General features: G+C 44.0%; 3 protein-coding genes across 6 annotated transcripts in view; 2 read left to right on the top strand and 1 right to left on the bottom strand.

The window, feature by feature from the left end:
- The window catches only part of GPN1 (GPN-loop GTPase 1), a 20,653-nt gene extending 11,533 nt beyond the window's left edge, over positions 1–9,120 (top strand). For 2 of the 3 annotated variants that reach the window (XM_081100980.1, XM_081100981.1), the window contains 5 exons: positions 1,162–1,201; positions 2,003–2,093; positions 4,078–4,185; positions 5,983–6,093; positions 8,684–9,120. In XM_081100980.1, the coding sequence (XP_080957106.1) occupies positions 1,162–1,201; positions 2,003–2,093; positions 4,078–4,185; positions 5,983–6,065 (322 nt within the window). In that variant the 3' untranslated portion in view covers positions 6,066–6,093; positions 8,684–9,120. Of the gene's footprint in view, positions 1–1,161; positions 1,202–2,002; positions 2,094–4,077; positions 4,186–5,982; positions 6,228–8,683 lie in introns of all 3 variants that reach the window. The other variant, XR_013996508.1, reaches the window with a different exon arrangement.
- Positions 7,869–17,657, bottom strand: SUPT7L (SPT7 like, STAGA complex subunit gamma). Of its 2 annotated transcripts, XM_081100983.1 has the most exons (5): positions 17,226–17,511; positions 15,194–15,808; positions 11,807–12,131; positions 10,656–10,893; positions 7,869–8,918 (listed from the first exon to the last, which is right to left on the bottom strand). In XM_081100983.1, the coding sequence occupies exons 2-5, from the start codon at positions 15,604–15,606 to the stop codon at positions 8,656–8,658; spliced, it is 1,239 nt and encodes a 412-aa protein (XP_080957109.1). In that variant the 5' UTR covers positions 15,607–15,808; positions 17,226–17,511; the 3' UTR covers positions 7,869–8,655. The 2 variants fall into 2 exon arrangements, with proteins under 2 accessions (XP_080957109.1, XP_080957108.1); XM_081100982.1 differs by having other exon boundaries at positions 15,194–17,657.
- The window catches only part of SLC4A1AP (solute carrier family 4 member 1 adaptor protein), a 28,456-nt gene continuing 27,356 nt past the window's right edge, over positions 17,324–18,423 (top strand). Inside the window, exon 1 of the mRNA XM_081100979.1 lies at positions 17,324–18,423. Coding sequence (XP_080957105.1) covers positions 17,767–18,423 — 657 coding nt within the window. The 5' untranslated portion in view covers positions 17,324–17,766.

The raw sequence follows: 18,423 nt of genomic DNA, 5'->3' as shown, positions 1-18,423 counted from the left end.
TAGCAAAAAAGTACCTATAGACAGTTTATAAATGAATGAACGTGGCGTTCCAGTAAAACATTATTATAAAAATAGGCAGCGGACTTGATTTGGCTGTTTTCCACATTGGACGACCCCATTAGCTTTAATGCTTTGGAGTCAGACAGTTAAGAGTTGGATTTCTGTTTCCTCCACTTAATGAATAACTTCTGCAAGTTTCCTCAGTTGTAGTTCAGAGATAATAGCATGTATTGCTAAGGTTGTTGTGAGAATTATTTGAGAAAACATCTGGAGCACCCAGTGCAATTGCTGACACATAGTAAGCACATTTCATAATAAATGATTGTTATTACTTGTCATAATTAATACTGGAATTCCATTTACCTAAAGGAAAGTGGAGTCAGAGCATGCAGATACTTTCCTTAGGTCTGTAGCCTGTTAGTTGCTGCATCCCCACATGCTCCTGTGGCCCCATAAATAACAAGATCCTAACAAACACATTGTGGTTTTCAGACACATTATTTTGAGTTTGATACATTAGATAAGGGTTTTGTGTGTGTGTGTGATCGTGTGTGATCAAAGCCTTAGGAAAAGACTGCTTTGTGTCCTTTCATAGTTGCCCTGTTAAAACCACATAATTAAAAGTTAATATATATTGGGCTTCCTGAACCCAGCAGTCCTCGCTTTTACTCATCTCAAATGTTTATCCATATGAATGCTAATAAGCTCATTCGTCATTGTCTCTAGAGTTAATCTTTCCAGCTCAGCAGTCAGACATTTTTCTTTTTTCTAGTTTCCCAGGTGAGGACAGGTACCTTGGACAGGAAGGAAGAAGGAGAGAGAGATAGAAACATCAATGAGAGAATCATTGATCGGCTGCCTCCTGCACACCCCCTACTGGGGATCGAGGCCGAAACCCAGGCTTGTGCTCTTGGCCGGAATTGAACTTGGGACCCTTCAGTCCACAGACTGATGCTTTATCCACTGAGCCAAGCCGGCTAGGGCGGTACCCTGGCTTTTAATTCCATAGGGATAGCATTTCAGTGAGTTACACTTGTTATGCCTGACGTTCAGTTAAGTAAGACCTTTTTTTATTTTCAGATCCCTAGGAAAACAGAAGGGATGTGTGGGCAGGCAGGACATATTTTAAACACAGCAATTTAGAAATTGTTTCTCTTTCAGGGAGTATCGTCCTGAATATGAACGTCTGAAGAAATCACTGGTAAGAGAGGAGGCTGTTTGTGTGTTTTAGGGCCACTGAAAAAACAACCTTAAACCATACACTTATCCTCCTGCCATTAATACTTTAGTTTTGGCCATCAGTGTGTCTTTTAGATACTTGTTAATTTAAATTTATAAATGTCTATGTGTGCTTTCTGGATGTAGAAAGGCCCCTTAAGTTATTTAACTTTTCTTTATTTGAAGTTTTAAAAGCCAGATTTTTCTGCCCTGGCAAGGAAACTCAATTGGTTAGAGTGTTGTTCTGATATGCCAACAAATTGATGTGTCTTCCCCCCGCCCCCGCCAATTCCTCTCCCTCTAAAATCAATATATTTTAAAAAAAACTTTTTTTAATCTGATTTTCTTGTTATATGTGCTAAGCCCTTATTGCACCCTACCCCCGCCCCTACTCCGAGGTCCATTTAAAGGCTAGTTGTAGAGTTTTGTTTAGGAAAAGAGAGGTGGCTCACAACTCTCATTTCAACGGATCAGGTGTCCTGTCCCCATTGGCCGCACTGGGCTCCATATCACCGAGTCTTCCTCCTGTATCTGCTTGAGCGGTCTTTTGGTGTATTTTGTGTCCAGTTCCTGGAACTTCTGATTCAGTCTCCAGAGCCCTCCAGCCTGAATTGCTAATCTGGGCCCATACTGCTCAGTGTTTCTATCCATATCAGCCATCCCTTATCTGCCTCAGTGTTTAGGAAGTCTCTGGCATTTGTATAATTGGTCATCTCCAGTCAGAAGATACATCTGACTTGGGGCCCTTTTTTGAATCTAATGATAGCTTTCTCTACATGTACAGGCCAGTGCACAGAGCCAGCAGCAGAAAGAACAACTAGAACGCCTTCAGAAAGATATGGGCTCTGTTGCCTTGGACACAGGAGCTGCGACAGGTATTGGAGGGTCTTTGGTGTTAGGGACTGAAAGTGGATATGTTATTTCTACTCGGCAGGAAGACACTTATATTTAAGAGCGGAAAGAGAAGAGGGGGATGTTTTCCTTATGTGGGGTTTGCATATTTCTTATTAAATTTATTTCAAGGATTTTTTTCTTCTTTTTAGTGTTGAAAATAGTTTTTTTGAACGATTATATCTTCTGATGATGTTTGTGTGTACAAAACTTTTAATTTTTGTACATTAGTTTTTTTATTCTGCTACTTTTGAGTTAGTTTTGTCATTGATTCTCTAGGGATTTCTAGGTTGGTACTCATAGTTAAATGTATACACTCCCACCCATCCACACTTACTGATGGGCTGGCCTTTAAAGGAGTGAAGTTCTATTCAGGAAAGCTATTGCTATACTCCTCGTAGAGAACATGCAAAGCTGCTTGGAGGAGATGCGAGAAGCGGACTGGGTTGACCAGTTACATGAACTTGCCTATGCCGTCCTGGTTGCACACCTCAGCAACATCAATTTCTATGTGCTGTGGTCCTTGGAATCACTCATGAATACACGAAGTGGCAACTGTTAAATCTGTTGCAAAGGGTCTGCTGTCCTTAGATAACCTGCCAAAAGTTGGAGGAGTTTCAGTCAGTCACTCGGGGAAATCACAAGTACGGTTGTGTAATTCTGAGTTGGGCACGGAATGAAGCAGGGACAGTTGGCACACCATGCCGTCACCCTTTCTCAGGGCCGGGCTGCTTGAGCTTTGTGCCCTTGGGGTTGCTGCTTTTTGACGCCCTGTTCCCCAGCCCATCCTGCTTGACCTCTCAGGCACCTGGAGAGAGAGTGGGCATGTCCTCCCATGGCTTCAGGTTCCTTGGCACGGTTTCAGGTTCTTACAGAAACAGACCCCTGTAGGCGGAATCCCCTGCCAAGGAATAACCTGATTATACTTCTTCCTGGTTATTGGAGCTCAGCCCTATGGAGTTTCCCTAAGTAGGGAATTTGCCTCTATTATTATATTCAGTTTTCCATAATCTCCCCCCACCCATCTTATTTCTGAATAATACCCTGGTTCCTCTACTCTGGGTCATTTTACACGGTGCTCTCTTCCGACCCTTTCTGAACTTAATTTCCACCAGGAAGCTTCCTCGGTGCTCCACACTGACCCTTGACTCACCAGCACCCTGGATCTGCTCGAACGTCTTGAGCATAAGAAAGTCCATCGTCTGTTCCAAGCTGTCAGCTAGTAAAAATGAGTGAGCCTGGCTGGCATGGCTTAGGGTTTGAGCTTCGACCTGTGAGCCTGGGGGTCATGGTTGGATTCTCCGTCAGGACATATGCTTGGGTTGTGGGCTCGGTCCCCAGTGTGGGGCATGTGGGAGGCAGCCGATCAATGATTCTCTCTCATCATTGATGTTTCTATCTCTCTCCCTCTCCCTTCCTCTCTGAAATCAATTAAAAATATATATTTTTATAAAGAATGACATTTCTACTAAGACAAGCTACTTGAGAATTATTTTCCTTAGTTTAAAAATAAGATCTTCAGCCCTAGCTGGTTTTGCTCAGTGGTTAGAACGCCAGGCTGTGGACTGAAGGGTCTTGAGTTTGATTCCAGTCAGGGGCACATGCCCGGGTTACAGGCTCGACCCCCAAAAGGGAGTGTGCAGGAGGCAGCCAATCAATGATTCTCTCTCATCATCGATGTTTCTATCTCTTCCTCTCCCTTCCTCTCTGAAATCAATAAAAAATATATTAAAGAAAAACAAAACCTAAACAATAAAAAGACCTCTTATTAGAATAGTGAAAGCACTTTGTGAATTAGACTTGAAATGTTATGTGGTATTAACAATACATTTGGGAGAAGTAGTATCTTGCATTTTATCATGACTACTTTCATCCATCCAAATTAAAAATTGTAGTTATTTACCGACTCAGAATCACCTTTTGGAGGAGGCATGTGTTCATGACATGCTGCTGGTGTTTTCTCTGTAGACAGCTTACCTTCTGGGCGGGACCCTTCTGACTTGATCCTCACTCGGGGAACCTTGGATGAAGAAGATGAAGAAGCAGACAGCGACACTGATGATATTGACCACAGAGGTGAGAGGTGGCTCATGAAAACAGACTAGTTGCTTATCCTCATATAGTTTGGTCAGGACCTTCTTGTTAAGAGAAGGTCTTGAATATGCATCCAGTAATAGGGGAGAGGAGCCGTAGCCAATTGCTCAGAGGTTAGAGAATTGTCCTGCAGATTGAAGGGTTGCAAGTTCGATTCTGGTCAGGGGCATGCACCTCGGTTGTAGGCTCGACCCCCAGCCTCAGTCTAGGTGTGTATGGGAGGCAACCAGTCTATGTGTCTCTCACATTGATGTTTCTCACTCTCTCCCCCTCCCTTTCACTCTGTCTAAAAAGAAAAAAAAATCAATGGAAAAAATATCCTCGGGTGAGGATTAACAAAAAAAAAAAAAAATTGGGGAGAGAGGAGATGGTTAAGGTATAGCACCAGGAAAGAGTCTCATGCATTGGGAGTGCCTGGCCTTCCTGCTGAATGGTTAATATTGAGCTGATTACAGGCCTTTTATTAGTCTGTCTTCTCAAGTTAGGTCCTGACTCAGTCTGAGGAATCTAGGATTTTGTTTATTGTAATTGCTTTAAGAATATATACGGAGGCCTCAGCAGACCTGAACTAGTCAGAAGAGACTGCAAGTAACACTTTGAGGTTAAAATGGCTCTGGAAACCCAAAAGGGTTAACTTGGCATAGTTTTATGGAATGTGAACAGAATCTATTTCTTGAAACAGCCCTTTTAGATCCTCGCTATGACCAAGAGCAAACTTCTCTTTATTCCAATGCACTGGATGCTAACATGTAAAGTGCCTCATGTAATCAGATTTATTGAAGTATAATTTATAGAGTAAAACCCACCTTTTAAAAGTTTCTAGTTTGGTGAGTTGTACATTTTTTTTTTCCAAATTATAAGAGAAAGTTTATTTAGAAAGTTACAGAGGTAGTAGAAGTGAGGCCCTCCAAGAGGGCCCTTGGAGCTTAGGAGAGAGAAAGGCAAAGGTAAGGTGCCTTTGGGGAAGAAGAAAAGGATGGGAAAAGCTCAGGCATGCGAGAGACAGAGAGAGAGAGAGAGAGACAGAGAGAGAGAGAGAGAGAGAGAGAGAGAGAGAGAGAGAGAGAGAAAGAGAAAGAGAAAGAGAGCACGCGCGCACACGCGCCTCTTGAGGAGTTTTAACACACATAGTCTTGTAACCACCATCATAATCAATATACAGAACACTTCCATTACCCCCGAAGTTCTCTCAAGCCATTTTTATTCAGTCCCTTCCTGCATACCCAATCACTGATCTAATTTCTGTTCCTATAATTTTGCCTTTTCCAGATTGTCTTATAATTGGAATGACAGTATTTAACTTGCATTCAACTTTTTTCAATCAGTATAATGCTTTTGTGATTTGTTGCATGTATTAGTAGTGTTTTTTACAGTTGAGTAATACTCCATTATATGGATCTATCACAGTTTGTTTATGCATTCACCACCTGGTTGACATTTGGGTTATTTCTAGATTTTAGCTCTAATAACTAAAGCTGCTGTTAACATTCATTAATAGATCTTGGTGTGGACATACGTTTTCATTTCCTTTGGATGAAAATACTTAGAAGTGGGACCTCGTTTTAGTTACTTTATGAGGGTTTCCCCCACTTACAGATAAAAGAAACTGTGCATTTTGGGCCACATGGTAAGCATGCTCTGGGAGATTTTTCCTGACTGGGAGAAGTGAACACGTAGTTTCTTAGAAACAGTACTGTGTCTGATGGACGGGTGGCAGCAGGTCTCACCTACCTGTCTAGTGGGAGAGTTTAAAAAGAATTGACCTTTCTTTCCTTGCAGTTACGGAGGAAAGTCATGAAGAGCCAGCGTTCCAGAACTTTATGCAAGAATCAATGGCACAGTACTGGAAGAGAAACAAATAGTTCCTAGTGTCCAAAAGCTTGGAACTCGGTGAAGAAACTATCCTTACCTCTGATTGGGGTTCCTATAAAGAACAATTTTGTACAGAATAGCAGAGTTTCTCTTATTAGGGAGATTTCCTGACTCCAGTGAAGCCAAGGATAGAAGAAATTTGGACCTGGCAGGTAGATGTTGATTCCCCGTGGCCTTTCCCTAGGATTTTGCAAGGAAGGATTTTCTGACTGTTCTTGGATGCTGGTGTTCTGCCTGTAAACCTTCACGTTTTATCATTTGAACTCAAGTACTTTTGCTGCTAACGGATGAAAGAGAGAACATATTGTTCACTTCAGATCTCTATTATTAGGCTGTATTTATAGCCTCTATTTCCCAAGCATCTTGCCCTTGACCCATGAGTTTCCCTCCTTTTAGCAGAATGGGAGATAAGAAACATGAGCTTGTACAGAGTGGCAGTGGAGTCTCCTTGGCAACCAGTCAATGTTGATATGAAATGCTTGGTAGCTCATTGTAGGTTTGTTGAAGAAAGTGGACAAAACATAATTAATAAGAATCCTGTTTTTGATGGTGACTTGGATAGAGGTTTTAATTTTAACTTTGGTATAAGCCTGCCTGTCAGAATTTAAAATAAGAAAATTATATAATTATAAATAATTTCACTTCTGTTGATCAGAGAGGTTTAAAGACACATGTCCAAACCTGACTCAGTAAGGTGATGTTTACTGAAGTTTTCCTGGTTACACCTAGTAACCAGGTATAGAGCCAGGCCCTGTTTGCATTTTACTTTGAACTTAATGCAAAATATGCTTGGTGATTTTCTGAAGGCCATGGACTTGGGTCAGGTGTACATTCCATATATAACAATCATGGTTTACCTTGCCTCCATTCTTCACAGTATCTCAAAATGTAGTGCATTTCTTCTGAGGAATTTTTCCCTGCCTAATCTGTCCTCCAGTGGTTCTGGAAGTGTGGTCTCTGGGCCAGAAGCATAAGCATCACCAGGGAAATTGTTAGGAAGGGAACACTGAAGACCTGAATCAGAAACTGGGGGTGGGGCCCAGCTATCTGTTTGAACCACTGATCTAACAACCCAAACAACCTGGGACAATTCTAGGCCAGATGACTCTCAGGTATCAGCCATATGACCTGCTTTATCAGAGGACCCCAACTTTGACCATCTGGTGCCTCTTCTCCAATTTAAACATTCTAAAAATAAAAGCATTTTTTTTTTTAACCATGAAGTATTAATTTCAATATTCTGTACCTAGTGGGAGCTACTGGTCTAAAATTTTGAATCTATAAGAGGAAACCATTTGCACAGCAAAACTCTGAACATACATGGTTTTCCCCTTAGTGCCTTTGAATACTTTTTCCTTAAAGAATAACTTGTATGGCCTATACTATATACTCCATAAGGGCAGGCATAATGTCTTGATTTTGGTCTTGATTAAAGGAGTGCTCTAAATTGCACAAGATTAGTAATCTGTATCCATAAACTTCAGCAGAATTTAACACGCAGGCACCTGTTACCAAGGCATAAAGCACATGTGTGCTAATTACTCCTAATTATTCCAATACTGCATCATTTACATAATAAATACTGATTGAGACTATCAGATGCTAAGTAGGACAGTACTGGAATGGCTGAGTGACAATAGTAAAGTTCAGGATATGATGTAGAGTAGAAAGCCTCTTTTTAGAGGCTACCCATCTAGTAGAAGCACAATTTGCAGATGTAGAATTCTGGCAAAGCAATGGGACTGCTGACCTCTGATGGCCAAGCATATGCAACAAATAAACACAAACCTATCTTTGGACAGTTCCTGTTTGTTTTATTCACAAAGGAGAAAATGAAAGAGGCAATTAAATAAATGTACATAGAGAAAAATATTTTAAAAATCTTAGTGGAAATAAAGATAAGGATGAGGATAGATGGAACAAATCTAAAGAAACAAGAAAAAAATCTGTGGATGGGACAGGAGAGGGCTGTCTGGATAAGCAAAAAGGCTGTGTTACCATAGACTTGGTTTTATGAGACTTCATGGGCAACAAAAGTTTTAGAAAGACTCCCAGATGGGTAAGTTGTGCAGAGGTTAGCGATTTCTTGCTAGGTGTTAGTACTGGATTCCCAATGACAACCAAACATGAAGTAAATTAAAAAAAACTGACATCTGATACCAGCATACATTTACTTGTGAATCTTATTCAAGCACAACTTTGAGGTTTAATAGCATCTTAGTCTTCACAGCAGCCCTGCAACATGGGTCAAAGTGGTACAATTCTCAGTTGTGCAAGAGAAATGGCCTTAGAGAAGCTAAGCAACGGGTCTAGTCACAAGGACAGCCGTCAAAGACAGTGCTCTGATCTCCTGATTACCATCCCAGCATCATGACATACCTGTAAAATGTGGCTTGGTTGTTGTGGAAAATTACAAAAACTGAATGCAAAAGTAATATGCAAACTTGTTTGGTTAAGTCCAATTTCACTGAAATCAGGAAAATCCAGTGTGTTTAAGAGTCAAATCGCTATGGAAACAAATCTGAATATATCAGGTTTTCTGTTGGGTTTGTAGGTTTGGACAGGAAATCTCTTTTCCTTTTATATTTTCCTAATCCTCTTCTTGCAGCGCTGGTTGAAAACGGGGGAGGATCCCATGAGGCTATCAGTGGAGTGGGAGCCGTAGCTGCTGTCTGAGTCATCCGGGCTCTGGGGGATTCCAGCTTCACTCATGCCTGACATGGGCTCCTCGAAGACGTCGCTGCCCAGCACGCCGTGCCCAGAGACATTGCCTTCTTCGCTCTCTTGAGGCTCCATTTTCACGTGGGCCAGATTCCAAAGAGGGGAAGCATTTACCTCTGTACCTAAAAATGGAAGGACATATAACTACAGACCGTCCTCGGGTCACGTCGGACAAGATGTTCATCGTTTCGTGGTTACGTCACCTCCCATTTATTTATAAAAAAAAAAAAAGTTCTGTCATTCTGACATATGTACATATGTGCTTTATGTTTTTTTAATTATTTACCACAAGTAAAGGTCAGGAATTGTTATCTTTTAAATTTTTTTTACTGTTTCACTTCATTACTGCTGTGTATGTGCTCCATGTGAGTGACGTAGGTGCTTATGTAGGTGGGTTCCGACTTACGGCGAAAATCGCGTTACTTTGAGCTGTAGGAACGGATCTCTGATGTAACTCGAGGACCTACTGTTCTGGTAAGACAAGGCTGGAACAAAGTAGAATAAATATCCTCCCCAGAGCAGACTGATGGCCTTTGAGCTCAGCTTATATTCTGACTATTGGCTGGAGAATATGGTTATAATTCTCTGCTTCAAAAAGTTAGACCAACTCTGAAGATCTTCCTTTGCACTTCTTCCTTCACCCTTCCTCATCCACCCCCATTTTTCTGAACCAGGGAAGTAAAACTGCATGCATGTGGCAAGATTCCCTGTCTCATGGCCCAAAGGCAGGCACAACCACAGGCTCTTGCTCAGTTACGTTTGCTTGCCCTTCCTTTAATGGGACTGCCTTGTTTTCCTGCCTTTTGTTTGGGTCCCTGGTCCTCTCTCATTATGAAAAGTTAATGATCACTCCACAATGCTAGCAGTTCATGGACTGCTGAAAAGAGACATGGCCCCCAAGTCTGCAACAAGGGCCCCTGTGTGTCCTAGCAATACTGTTCTGTGGGCATTCTCCATGGTGAAAGGCTCTGCCACACAGTTGTAAGAAATACGGCCTAATTCTGTTTATGCCACACTGGAGGATTCGCTGTTTGCTTCCTTTGAGCATTGATGAAATGACAAATTATATTTGTAAAGAACCAAGTGTCGCCGAAACCGGTTTGGCTCAGTGGATAGAGCGTCGGCCTGTGGACTGAAAGGTCCCGGGTTCGATTCCGGTCAAGGGCATGTACCTGGGTTGCGGGTACATCCCCAGTAGGAGATGTGCAGGAGGCAGCTGATCGATGTTTCTCTCTCATCTATGTTTCTAACTCTCTATCTCTCTCCCTTCCTCTCTGTAAAAAATCAATAAAATATATTTAAAAAAAAAAGAAAAGAACCAAGTGTCTAGACTAATTGCAGTCTCACTGACTTAAGGATCAAGTCATCCTGGTTTGTAAGGTCATCGCGGAGTCTTTCTGGAAGAAGGGGCCAGCTGCCTGTGTAGCCCCTTGCAAGCGCTTTTAGTTCCAATTTGTTGCGTTACTCTAGCAAGGAAGCCCGACTCTCAAATATCCTTGAGCAATTAACACTCCTCATTTATCTGGAAGTTGTCTTAATTGAGTACAAGCACCGGAAGGACCAACACAGATACTAAGGGAGGGAGGGGACATCTGCCTACCTAGCTGGGTCATTAACTTGTAAACAGTAGGACAACATATATTACATCCATATCCTAACTAGGAATTATTTTAAAAATGCTTGTTCTCTAACGGCAAAGAGAAGAATGTTGGTATCTCTAGAGCAGTGAAGCTGTACTTGTCTTTAGACTTTTCCTTCTGCCCTTTCCTGCTTTTGTTCTTCAGAGTATAGTTCCATAAGGTAAAAGGTACTGAGATGGGTAGATACCCCAGAATCAAGTGTAAGCTGATTTCTCTCACCTGAAGCCTGTGGTGAAGCCTCAACCTCCAGGTTGGACGGGAAGCGCTCGCTCTGAGCCCCGAGGACTCCCATGGGCAGTGACTGGTCTCCAGAAGCAAGGTCAGCCTCCAGTTCCTCGCTGACCGGGAAGGTGATGTCACTCACAGGTTCCTCCTTGATCTTTACAGGTTTCGTGTCCTCTGAGGCCTTCTCAGGATTGACAATCCTTTCATACTCTTCAGAAAGCTGCTTACTGATCTGTTGGCAAGCAAGAGACAATTTTCCAAAGAAATGTTGGAAACAAGTTGGAGACGCCAACAGAATATGAATAAAGCACCCACTGCCAATGGGAGGAATCTGCTTCAGATGTTGAGTTTGCATTTGTAAATGACAGACATGTAAAGAAAATTTGTTTGCAGAGAGTGTGTGTGTGTCATTAATTGAAAGTTACATAAAGGAGAAAAATAGAGATAAATCAGAAATGGGACAAAAGATCACATTTTTGGCTATAAAAGTAACAGTTAAGCCCTAACTGGTTTGGCTCAGTGGAGAGTGTTGGCCTGCGGACTGAAGGGTCCCCGGTTCGATTCCGGTCAAGGGCATGTACTTTGGTTGCGGGCACATCCCCAGTAGGGGGTGTGCAGGAGGCAGCTGATCAATGTTTCTCTCTCATCAATGTTTCTAACTCTCTCTCCCTCTCCCTTCCTCTCTGTAAAAAATCAATAAAATATATTTTAAAAAAAGTAACAGTTAACATATCTACCCCAGGTGGGTAATGAATGGTGTAGGAACTCTGGACCACTTGGCAAAGACTTTTTGTTGTATATGTAAATGTATACAGCTTACACAGCATTAAAAATTCTTTACGATATTTTAGGTTTGGGGAAACCCGAAACAGTGATCAAATTGCTTGCATAAGGCCACAGTGGTTAAGAGAGGAGATATTTCTGGTTCTAACCCAAAATGGTGTCTCTCCCTGCTTTCCCACCGTGGGCAGTATCACTTCACTGTTTTGTTTGGCCAGGTCATTGATGAGGCCAGTGAATCTCATCTAGGGCCATGAGGAAAGTAGGTTATGTCCTCTGTTCCAAGATCCTGTGCTCTGCATTCTACAGCAATTGTGGGATCCTGCTGAGCACCCTAGACTGCGTTCCCCAGGGCGTCGCCTCACCTGTAGCATGTAACTGTGATAGTCCTTGATGCGGTGCTGCCAGAACTTCTGGAGGGAGAGCACACTGCCAATGCCCACTTCATGGAATACCTGCTCCATGACGTCAGGAAAAGGCGTCTGCCCCAGTCGGGCCTCCCGATCCACAGCAAAGCGCAGCAACTTGGTGAACTTAAGGCAATACTCATGTGCCACGTCAGTCAGGGTCTCCAGGACACTTTCATTTGCACACTCGAAGCCTGCATGAGCCAGGATGGTGGCCACTGCCTGGTAGAGGAGCTGCCGGCAGGAGTGCCAGCTGAGTTCAGTCACAGGTTCCCCTTTCCCACTGAAAGCAGACACACGGTAGTAGTGTTACGAGTGCTCCTGCAAAAGGGTGACCTGTCCTGTCTCCCTAGAAGTTTTACAATTCCAATCAAACCACTGGCCCAGCTTTCCAGGAAAATTCTATGCAGTTACACAGCCCAGTTTGCTTTTTCTTTCTTTCTTTTTTTATAAAAAAATATATTTTATTGATTTTTTTTACAGAGAGGAAGGGAAAGGGATAGTTAGAAACATCGATGAGAGAGAAACATCGATCAGCTGCCTCCTGCACACCCCTTACTGGGGATGTGCCCGCAACCAAGGTACATGCCCTTGACCGGAATCGAACCTGGGACCTTTCAGTCCGCAGGCCGACGCTCTGTCCACTGAGCCAAACCGGTCAGGGCCCCAGTTTCCTTTACTGCTTGATGCGGCGTGTCTAAGCAACCCACAGTCTTATCTCTGAGCTCCTCCAATTACATAAAGCTTGAATAGGCGATACATACCTATAAGAAACAGTGTAAAAGGGTGTCTAGTAAAAAGGAAGTTTCCTTCTTATACCAATTGCTCAATTTTTATGACTGTTAGGATCTGATTGACTTTAACAGTAGAGCTCAGACACTGCTCAATGGTGTTCAGGTTATTTCACTAGAACATCGTTTCCTCACATGCTGGGCAACATATGGCCTTTCAGAAATTTATAGTCCCAGTTAGGAGATTCTTATGTAACTGCAACAGTCCATTTGTAAAACTGGGAAAGCAACTCAATTTTATAAAAGCAACTCAAAACATATCAGCGTACACAGCATTTTTATCCTCTCCTATGCTGTGAAATGGGTAGCATCCATATTACTATTCCTATTTGGCAGGTGAGGAAACAGGTTCAGAGGGGCTCACTTGCCAAAAGCTGTCTGGGTATTATTAATAAGTGTCATGTGGAGCTTCTGACTCCAGATCCCATGTTCTTCATAATACAACAAATTGCACTTAATCACTATTGCAGAAATCTTAATCTCTCCAAGAAAAAACTTCAAAAGCTGTCTGATCTCCTAAAAATAACTTCTAACAATCCTGTAATAATGTACCTGTCTCCTGAGATTTCCTATCTATCCTCTGCCTCCCCTTAACAAAGGAAGTAAATAAGTAGTTAAAATATAAAAAATAGGATACAGAAAATGATTCTTCCCTGCTCCGTACTTGGCACGTGTCACCATTTGCTGTACAAAGAGTGCTGGAGGAACTATCCACCCACTACTATTATCTGCTCAGTAGCAACTACTGCAATTCACACAATAGTTGGATTATAAGAAAACCAACTGCCAAGTAACTTTCCATTTACTGTTTCCATCATCATTTCCCAGGCCAGATCTATGCCAAACACTTTAGGCCTCAGAAGTGCCTAATAAACAGATAGCTTCTCTTGAGTAATATATGGACCTATATATTTTCAAAGGAAAATAATTCTTTTGGCACTCCCATAACTGATCCAAATTATTTTTGTTAGACAGCTTCTTAAATATGTATAAAACAAACTAGGTATGAACTTTGGATGTTTATAGCTCTTCTTCACAATTAAAGTTAGAAAATTGACACAAACTGCAAAATTCTAAATAACACCATCAATTTAATATGATGGACGGTATTATTTTGTTACCACTAAATTGCCCTCAAAATGGCATTGATGGCTACAGAGCAAGTGTTTTTAAGTTGGACATCTCTGTAAGAATATGTGCCATACATGTTATTACATAGTTATTCCTCCTACATTCACTATTCCCAAGACTTCACAGTGACATCATCCGGCCTCCATTTGGCACACTGCAACTTTTACGTATTATGTCTATTCCTGTTCTTTTCTCAGTAGTTTGTGACAATTAAAATAGTACTATTATCATCAATAGGCAGATACAATAAGTGATATACAATATTATGTAGACTTTTGCCAAACAAATTTAACCTGAATCTAATCTTGAGGAAATATCAGCAAATCCAGTAAGTGGTACATTCTACAAAACAAATGACCTGAACGCTTAAAAAAATAAAATGCAATACATGAATCTTTTATTAGGTCCTGGATTGTGGAAAATTATCTACAAAAGATATTTTGGGGATAACTGGTGGAATCTGAATATGGACTTATTATATGATATCATTTAATTAGCATCCATTTACTTTGGTATAATAACAACACTGGGATTATGCAGGAAAATGTCCTTATTCTTAGGATAAGTTGAAGAATTCAGACATGAAATACTGTGATGTTTGCAACTTTAAAATATTTGGCATAAAAAAGTGTGTGTATATGTATTTGTGTGTACACACACATATGGGAGAAAGTAAATATGGCATAATGTTAACAATTGGTGAATCCAGGTTAAGGGTACTTGGGTGTTCATTGTACTGTTATTTAAATGTTTCTGAAGGTCTGGCAAATTTCAAAATGAAAAGAAAAAGGTAGTAATTTGGCACCAAATGCAAACATACACACTGACATCTAGTAGTAGTACTAGGTTATAAGTCAGTCATTCAGAGGATCTGGAGCAAGACTTCTCAAACTTAAATACACGCATGAATCTCTTGGAGACTTGTTCAAATGAAGATTAAAATTTAGTGAGTCTAGGTGGGGCCTGACATTGCATTTCTAACAAGCTCCCAGGTGAAGCAGATGCTGCTGGTCTTCAACCAGATATGGAATAGCAAGGATCAAGAATGTTTTTATATTATTATTCCTTAAACTATGTTATCAAAATAAATAATTTAAAAATCCCAGAATAATAATGCCAGAATAACTCTCTGCATCTCAATTTGAGGACACTGAGCTAAATCCACACTGGCCTGTTTTACACACCTTGCTCCTAGTAAAGTGCATGGTACATAGTTTGCACTCAATAAATGTTTGTTGCATCAGAAAAAAAAATACAAACTTTGGAGATCAGGATTCAAGCTTTAGACTTCCCATTAATTACCTGAGCAACTTTGGCCAAGTCAGTGACTCTTAGTTTCCTCATGGAAAAGCTATTGCATGTTTAACACGGCTGTTGGAAAGATGTTTTGAGAAAAGTAAGATGTAGTAAACCCTGAACTTACCGATAAAAGTCACTTTCCGGGTCACTGTGCCGAACCTGGAATGGTGCATTGGGATTCTTACAATCTAAAGGCAGGAGGTCATCAGGAAGAGGGGGTGACCCAGGGCAAGAGGGAAGAGGTTCGCTCTCTTCAGTCTTTACACCTTCCGTCTGTTGCTGGTTCTGGGCCTGAGCTGTAGCGATGAGGGTGCGCAGGCGCCGGTTGTGCTGGATTAGCTGAATGGTATGGATGGTGAGGCTGCATGGCTCTGAGGGGATATCCAGCATCGTAGGGGGCTTGGGCTTGTTGGCGGAGGGTTGGTGCAGCGGTGGGTCATGGACTTCCACCAGGCGGAACTCCCGAGGCAGCAAATCAAAGGAACTTCTGTTGCTCTGGCTTGATGAGATTGGTATCTCTCCCCAGTATCTCAACATTTTTAAATAAGAAGAGCTTTCAAGTTAAATGTAGATGAGATCCTAAAAGTAGTGTTTTTTAAACTCTCTGGCAGCTATAGCTTATAGGTTTCTGAAGTGGAAAATAGGAAGTCTAGTTGTTATTTACATAAAAAGTAGGCTGTTCAAGACCACTCAGAAAAATGTCAGTGTCAGCAACACTGTAGGACCGAAGAGGCGCTCCCTGCAGAAACGGAGAGAAACACAACTGTTACTGACAGTCATCAGATCACACCCGATGAGAGCACCTACTGGGCTGAATGAACCACAAGGTGGAATTGGGATTACAGCAACTGGGGCTCTATTTTCCACCTCACTCCACCAATTTACCATTAGAATCACCATCACTCCCAATCCCGAACAAACTGCAAACCCAGTTACTTAAATGAGACCTGAAATATTTCTCAGAGTATCATCACACGTATGTCCTGGATCAGCAGGAGAAAAGGGAGTAGAGTGAAAAACAGGAAGAGGCGGCTCTCATTCTGTGCGTCGGGTACGGGAACTTTTAACTGGTCCTGGGGGGAAATGTCCTAACAGTAACCTTAACGTGTTCAATTTCTGACATACATATGGGAAGAACCTGAGACATTTCTGTTGACTCCTAACTGGTACTCCCTCCAGGCTGTCCCTGTGTCTAATTTATTCTCCAGTGCTGCTAAACTTGCTCTTTAAAAACTCAGGTTAATGGCTTCCCACTGCCTATTGGAAAAAGGCAGTCAGAATTCTTTGGCCTTCCTTCCATTCAAGAGAATTCAAAATCTGTCTGCAACCCAGCTTTCCAGGTTCATTGCTCATATGTCTCTTCAAGTTCAACAAACATGTACCAAATGCCAGGCATTACGGGAGGAGACAAAGGCCAATGCGAAATCCCTGACCTGAGGCGAGGGAGAGAAGCATAAAAAGGACATTTCTGTATGAAAATACGTGCGCAGTGCTGTTCTGGAGGCGCAGACACGGAGCCTCCGGGGGGAAAGGACCCTCTCAGTTCTAACCATAGCACACTTCTCCGTCTCCCGGGAACGCCACGAATCCCCACATCTAACCCTTTAAGGGATTTCTCTGCCGGAAGTCCCGCGACATCCCTGGTGGACTTGTACTCATTGTCAAGCACAGCTCCCCTCGCCGCCCTCCTTAACCTCCCTGTACATCTCCCTCCATTACATTCTCTCAGCCCTTTGCAGGTGCGACCACAGCATGTGTCCCTGGATTTACACCGGTACTTACCTCAACTGCCGTTATCCTCCCATCTACCTCTCAAAACCATGATCTTAGTACAGCGTCTGGCTCGCGGTAATATCTGCAATTTACGGAGTGCTTATATGTGCCAGACTTTGCCTTCATTGTTTAATTCCATTTCCCCAACCGCCCCCTGAGGGAGATACTGCTACCATCCCATGTTTCATGTGCGGACGCTGAGGCCCCCTGTCCTGCCCACTGTCACAAACGGCCAAGGGGGAAACCAAGCCAGGCTTCGGGGTCTGCGCTCGGAACCACTTCACTCTGCTGCCTCAGTAACTCGTTTTGCAAAGAATGAAAGGATGAACGAATTAATGAATGAACGAAGTGATTAAAAAGTCGCCCTTTCCCCCTAACTTCACCGAAAGAAGCCCCAGGAATGCCCCGATGCCGCGGGAGCTCTTCGGCCGGCGCAGGCACAGAGCGCAGGGTCCTGGAGTCGCCTGATGGCGGGGGAGTGGGAGACAGGGAGGGCTGGTCCCGGACGGAGGGCTGGTCCCGGACGGAGGCCCGAAGGCGCCACCATTCACTGCCGCGTCGTGGGAGCGCGGCCGGGCAGCGGATCGACTTCGGGGCTGCGGCCAGGATTACTTCAGGCCCCGAAGGCTGGCTTACGGGTTAGTGGTCCGAGGCTGCCGGAAGCGCTGCTCCTAACCGGGACCTAGGAAGTCTTTAGAACCCGATGTGCAACCTCTAAACGCGTCCCCGTCCGACAGCCGCCCGACCGCCTCTGTTGCTTTCCTTCTATTTATGACCTTCCTGTCGTCTGCACCTCTTCGCGCACCCGCACCTCCGCGGCCAAGAGCAGCGCCGGGAGCGGGGCAGAGAGGGGCGCGGGGAGGAACGTAGGGACCGAGGGTGAGGTTTCCCAGGACCAGCTTTCGAGGCTGCACCCGGTGAAGGATGGCTGACAGCCTCCCTCTGGCCGAGGCTACGGCTTCACAGGAACTCAATGGCGACTTCAAAAAGCCAGCCCAGCCGGTGCCCCCGGCGGTGCGGGGCAAGTTCCCGGCTGCCAATCCTTCAAACCCTGAGGAAGTGAAGGAGGGGCCCGCGGCACTGCCGGACGCAGATTCCGGGGACCCCGACGACCCCCCGGCTGGGCCGGATCGCGCGGAGACGCGGAGTCCTCCGGAGGAGAAGCCGCGGCCCCCCACAGCGGCTCCTGCCCCCGACGGCCCGGCCCGGGCCCCCCCTTACCAAGAGCCGCCGTGGGGCGGCCCCGTCTCGGGCCCCTACAGCCTCGAGACCCTGAAGGGCGGCACGATCCTCGGCACCCGCGGCTTGAAAGGGATCAGTCGCTGCCTTTTCGGGCGGCTGCCGAGCTGCGACGTGTGCCTGGAGCACCCGTCGGTGTCTCGCTTCCACGCCGTGCTGCAGCACGGGGGCGGCCCCGACGGGCCCTCGGACGGCCAGGGGCCCGGCTTCTACCTCTACGACCTGGGGAGCACCCACGGCACCTTCCTTAACAAAGCCCGCATCCCGCCCCGCACCTACTGCCGGGTCCACGTCGGGCACGTCCTTCGCTTCGGCTGCAGCACCCGGCTCTTCCTCCTGCAG

The sequence above is a fragment of the Myotis nattereri genome, assembly GCF_964212035.1.
Source record: "Myotis nattereri genome assembly, chromosome: 10".
Taxonomy (NCBI): Eukaryota; Metazoa; Chordata; class Mammalia; order Chiroptera; family Vespertilionidae; genus Myotis; species Myotis nattereri.
This window is presented reverse-complemented; position numbering and strand designations above follow the sequence as displayed.